This window comes from Pelodiscus sinensis, chromosome 30 (assembly GCF_052426305.1).
Source record: "Pelodiscus sinensis isolate ZL-2025 chromosome 30, ASM5242630v1, whole genome shotgun sequence".
In the NCBI taxonomy this organism is placed as follows: Eukaryota; Metazoa; Chordata; order Testudines; family Trionychidae; genus Pelodiscus; species Pelodiscus sinensis.
The window spans coordinates 3,306,310-3,311,455 of NC_143081.1; the positions used below are offsets into that span (position 1 = coordinate 3,306,310).

Genomic DNA, 5,146 nt, shown 5'->3' on the forward strand with positions numbered 1-5,146 from the left:
TCCTGCAGAGTGCACACTGCACCCCTGGCAGAACTTTGTGTGCTCCCCCTATCACCTGGCCCTGATTGTCCTGGGGGCGTAGGGCCAGCAGGACCTCTGGGGGGCACTTCAACCCACGGATGCACTTTTCCTTAATCTGGGGGCTAGAGGCTATTTGAGTGGAGTGATATTGGCAGGGGAGTCCATCTGAGAGGCTGCGTTGCTGCTATCCCGCAAAGCCGCCTTCCACCTGGACTCCTCCAAAGCACATGAAGCGGTGCAGCTCTGGCCTGCTCCGGGATTCACAGCCGGGCTCCAGCCTGCAGCCTGCCAATCGTTTTTCGTATCCAGGGGACGAAGGCGGAGATTTTCGTGTAGACCCCGGGTGCTTTGCAATACCCCCAGGAGACGATGCCCCAGGCTTTCTCTCCACACACCAGGGGGCCCCCGGAGTCGCCCTGCAAAACGGAACAAGCCACAGATGGAAAACGGTCATTTCCTGCTTTGCCCGGGGCAGCGACACCCCCAGCAACACCCTTGGTCTCTGCTTGGGCCCTTCCATGGCTCAACAGATCTCAGGCCCCCCCTCTTAATGCCCTGTCCTGCTGGTTTCTGCCTCCCCCTGAGATTTGCCAGTTAACAGCACCTGGCGCAGCGGGGCCTGATGGCTACTGACCACTCCGAATGGGAACTCCAACAGCCTCGTCAATCAGAGCCACTTATCTAGGGGGGTTGAGGCCAGAAGGGGAGGTACCTGTGCCGAGTCGTAAAACTGGGCTGGGTCCCCCACACACATCATGGTGGCGGGGTCGTAGCCACGATAAAGCCAGTCCGGGTTCCTCGGACACGCGGTGTCCGGCATCACCACCACGTCCACTTCCCGGAGCGTGTCTGGTAACAGCACAGCATCTGGCCTAAGGCTGCCCCAGCCAGCGACGGTGCACAGGGTCCTTGGCTTCACTTCCTCATTAGCACGGGGCAGCTTGATGGTACCCACAGGGCTGTTCAGCTCCGCATCCATCTGCAGCTGAGAGACAGGAACGATGAAATTCAGTCTGAGGCCCACAGCCAGTACTGAAAAAGCAGCCAATAGTGAAACAACTGACCCTCTAATCCTGTGATAGGGGGGGTACCTGCAGCAAAGTGTGGTAACTGGGGGCGGGGGATGGGATGGGGGTCGTACCTGCAGCAGTGTGAGGTCACTGGGGGCGGGGGATGGGATGGGGGTGGTACCTGCAGCAGTGTGAGGTCACTGGGGGGAGGGCGATGGGATGGGGTGGTACCTGCAGCAGTGTGAGGTCACTGGGGGTGGGGGATGGGATGGGGGTGGTACCTGCAGCAGTGTGAGGTCACTGGGGGTGGGGGATGGGATGGGGGCGGTACCTGCAGCAGTGTGAGGTCACTGGGGTGGGGGATGGGATGGGGCGGTACCTGCTGCAGTGTGAGGTCACTGGGGACGGGGGATGGGATGGGGGTGGTACCTGCAGCAGTGTGAGGTCACTGGGGTGGGGGATGGGATGGGGCGGTACCTGCTGCAGTGTGAGGTCACTGGGGGTGGGGGATGGGATGGGGGTGGTACCTGCAGCAGTGTGAGGTCACTGGGGGTGGGGGATGGGATGGGGGCGGTACCTGCAGCAGTGTGAGGTCACTGGGGTGGGGGATGGGATGGGGTGGTACCTGCAGCAGTGTGAGGTCACTGGGGGTGGGGGATGGGATGGGGCGGTACCTGCAGCAGTGTGAGGTCACTGGGGGTAGGGGAGGGGATGGGGGCGGTACCTGCAGCAGTGTGAGGTCACTGGGGGTGGGGGATGGGATGGGGGTGGTACCTGCAGCAGTGTGAGGTCACTGGGGGTGGGGGATGGGATGGGGCAGTACCTGCAGCAGTGTGAGGTCACTGGGGGTGGGGGATGGGATGGGGGTGGTACCTGCAGCAGTGTGAGGTCACTGGGGGTGGGGCATGGGATGGGGGCGGTACCTGCAGCAGTGTGAGGTCACTGGGGGTGGGGGATGGGATGGGGGCGGTACCTGCAGCAGTGTGAGGTCACTGGGGTGGGGGATGGGATGGGGCGGTACCTGCAGCAGTGTGAGGTCACTGGGGGTGGGGGATGGGATGGGGGCGGTACCTGCAGCAGTGTGAGGTCACTGGGGGTGGGGGATGGGATGGGGCGGTACCTGCAGCAGTGTGAGGTCACTGGGGGTGGGGGATGGGATGGGGGCGGTACCTGCAGCAGTGTGAGGTCACTGGGGCTGGGGGATGGGATGGGGGCGGTACCTGCAGCAGTGTGAGGTCACTGGGGGTGGGGGATGGGATGGGGGTGGTACCTGCAGCAGTGTGAGGTCACTGGGGTGGGGGATGGGATGGGGGCGGTACCTGCAGCAGTGTGAGGTCACTGGGGGTGGGGGATGGGATGGGGGTGGTACCTGCAGCAGTGTGAGGTCACTGGGGGTGGGGGATGGGATGGGGGTGGTACCTGCAGCAGTGTGAGGTCACTGGGGGTGGGGGATGGGATGGGGTGGTACCTGCAGCAGTGTGAGGTCACTGGGGGTGGGGGATGGGATGGGGAGGTACCTGCAGCAGCATGATGTCATTGTTTAAAGTCTCCTTGTCGTACTGGGGGTGGGGGATCTGCCGGTGCACGGGGATCACTTGCTGGCTCTGTTCCCGTTGTGCGATGTTGTGGGCTCCCAGGGTGACAGTGATTTTTCTGTAAGCCGAGGGCAGCACGTGAAGTTGGAAACATGTTTTTCTGGATCCTAACTCCTGACCTTGTGGGGACGGGGCAGCCCGGGGCTCTGAGGTCGGGTCCCAGATGTCTTCCCTGCCCTTTGGGCTTGGGTGCCAACTGCCCCCCAGCCAACTCCTTCCTCCCAGGCAAATCCAGAGCTGCCCCGGGGCTGTGACTCCACCCTGCCCCACGCTGGACGAGGGACCAAGCCCCATCTGGGCTCCCTGGCCACAGCCCCATTGATTTACCCAGCTCTGCAGCTGGGCAGTGGCTTTCAGAGTCCCCTAGAGACTCTCTGACACCCCCTGAGCAAGTCAGACCCCTGGGCTCTGCTCCCCCAGCCTGGCCACCCCCTACCCCTCCCCTGCCCCCCACACCAGCACCAAAGAGCCCAGATTCCCCTCCCCTGCTGACTCCACCCACCCCCACGTCCCAGCCCAGAGGCACTTACTCTCCCTGGCAGTGAGCCGCCGTCAGCACAAAGTTCTTCTCCACCAGGAACCCACCGCAGCGCAAAGTGGCGTTAACATGTTGTATCCGCAGAAAGGCCATGTAGGGCCTGGAGTGGGGCCGGGCTTCCCATCCCCCGACGATCTCCCCTGCAAGGAGAGCAGGGCTATACGAAGGGTTCCCTCACCTCCTTGAAAAGGACCGAGCTCCCCATACCAAAGGGGGGCTCCCACAGCCTCTTTCCACCCCCTTGATGCTCTCCCGGGGCGACCCTCCTGCCACCTGCCCCACACTGGGGATGGAAGGGAAATCTGCAGCTTTGACCTGGCTGGAGGCAGAATCGGTGCCAACCACCCCAAGAGTGGGGCAGGACTCGCCCTGCCTTGTGTTCACAGCTCTGTGGGCCAAAGTCACCCCAGGCTGGTCCAGCTAGTCCCCAGCAGGGCATGCTGCTTCTCCATCCACCCACAGGGACCATACTAGGCTGCACCTCGCCTGATACCCCAAAATACCAGCGCCAGGGGAAGTAGTTTTACTGAATGAATCCTACCCCAGGGAGCCCTTTTAGCCCTCGATCCTGGCTAGATTTTTTTCCCTGTGCAACCTACTTCTTTCTCTCCTATGCTGGGAAATGTCAAAGGGACAATTTTCAGGCTTTGGTGGATGAAAAAAAAGTTTTAAGGCTGAAAATTGCAAAGCGAGAATGTTCCTCAGGAAAACAACAAACCTTCTGGGATCTGCTCGGTAGAAGGCGCCAGGCGGGCGGGCAGGAGTGTTGGAAAATCTCCCCTCTAAGGAATCACTGGGATTGGCTTTATTGTGGGAGCTAGACCGAGGTCAGGGACCTATTACTGGGCTAGTCACTGCACGGACCCCTCACCCCTTCCCCGAACATTGTACAGGTCCAACACACACAGGCAGCATCGCTTTTGTTTTTAATAACAGGAATGTGGGGCCCAAGAAGCCTGTTCCTAAGGGGGTTGGATGCCCAGTTCCCATCAGCAACCTATGGAAATGAGAGCCCCACGGACAGGTTTAATTTCCCCCAAAAATCCTGGGCTGAGCTGGAAAAAGATCCCAAGTTTCCTACATCCAAACCCTTCCCGTTAGCTCCCTGCTCTTGCCCCTCCAACACCTGCTCCATCTATCTCCCCAACCGCCCTGCTGCCATCTCCAAGTCGGGGACACGGCTTGGCAGTGGGGTCCCACAGAAGCCCTCTGGGGGTTGATCCACCCATCCCCCGTACGCTGAGAGCCCCAGAGGTCCTCAGGGGAGGCTGCAGGGGTGGTCGCAAAACCCCCCTGGCCTCAGGCGGCTCAGGGGAAGACCCTCACTCAACCCACAGCCCCCAACCCTGCATGGACCCCTTTCCACACACCCTCAACCCCCTTCCTCCACTCACCAGCCCAGCCCCCAGGGGGCAGGAGGAAGGCCCAGGGGAGCAGCCCCACCCCCAAGAGCGGCATCGTCAGAGCCATCCTGGGCCAGGCACGGAGCCGTTCCCAGGCTTGAGGCTTATATGGACCAGGCGGGGGCAGAGCGGAGGCAGGTGCAGCCAACCACAGGGCCCCACGTACACGTCTGCTCGGGAACACCCACTGGAGATGGCCCACGGGGGGAGACGCCTATTGGGCAATTCTCAGGTCACAGCTGCACCCATCTAGCTGGGAGGTTTCCTCTCCTCTGGTCCTCAAGGAGCTTGGCCTGGTGCCATGGCCACTGGGGACCCTGCCCAGCCATCTGCCTCTCAAATGTGGATAACATCTTCCCCTCCTCAATTACTTGATGTCACAGAGAGATGAGGGGTGTTTTCCTTCGAGGTCTAAGGGAGGAAAGTTTAGCCCACGGGCCATATCGGACCTTCTGTACAGCCCCTGAAGTCCCACCTGAGGGTGGCTCCGAGCCCCTCCCCATATGGCTAATTTCCCCACTTCTTCAGCTCCCCCAAAACTTTGCCCCACCCTGCCTGAGGGCATCTCTGTGCTGCTGT

General features: G+C 61.3%; 1 protein-coding gene across 1 annotated transcript; it reads right to left on the bottom strand.

The window, feature by feature from the left end:
- Window positions 1–281: 281 nt before the first annotated feature.
- On the bottom strand, window positions 282–4,622 carry LOC102454335 (mast cell protease 1A-like). Its single transcript, XM_089774452.1, has 5 exons — window positions 4,559–4,622; window positions 3,157–3,304; window positions 2,549–2,684; window positions 734–1,006; window positions 282–437 (listed from the first exon to the last, which is right to left on the bottom strand). The coding sequence occupies exons 1-5, from the start codon at window positions 4,620–4,622 to the stop codon at window positions 282–284; spliced, it is 777 nt and encodes a 258-aa protein (XP_089630578.1).
- Between the last annotated feature and the right edge of the window lie 524 nt (window positions 4,623–5,146).

Excerpts from the sequence above, each read along its gene's own strand:
- LOC102454335 (XM_089774452.1), bottom strand. The coding sequence starts at position 4,622 with ATGCCGCTCTTGGGGGTGGGGCTGCTCCCCTGGGCCTTCCTCCTGCCC. Across the intron at positions 3,305-4,558 it reads GCCCCCTGGGGGCTGGGCTG|GGGAGATCGTCGGGGGATGG; the intron begins GTGAGTGGAGGA and ends CTCTCCTTGCAG. Across the intron at positions 1,007-2,548 it reads ATGACATCATGCTGCTGCAG|CTGCAGATGGATGCGGAGCT; the intron begins GTACCTCCCCAT and ends CCTGTCTCTCAG.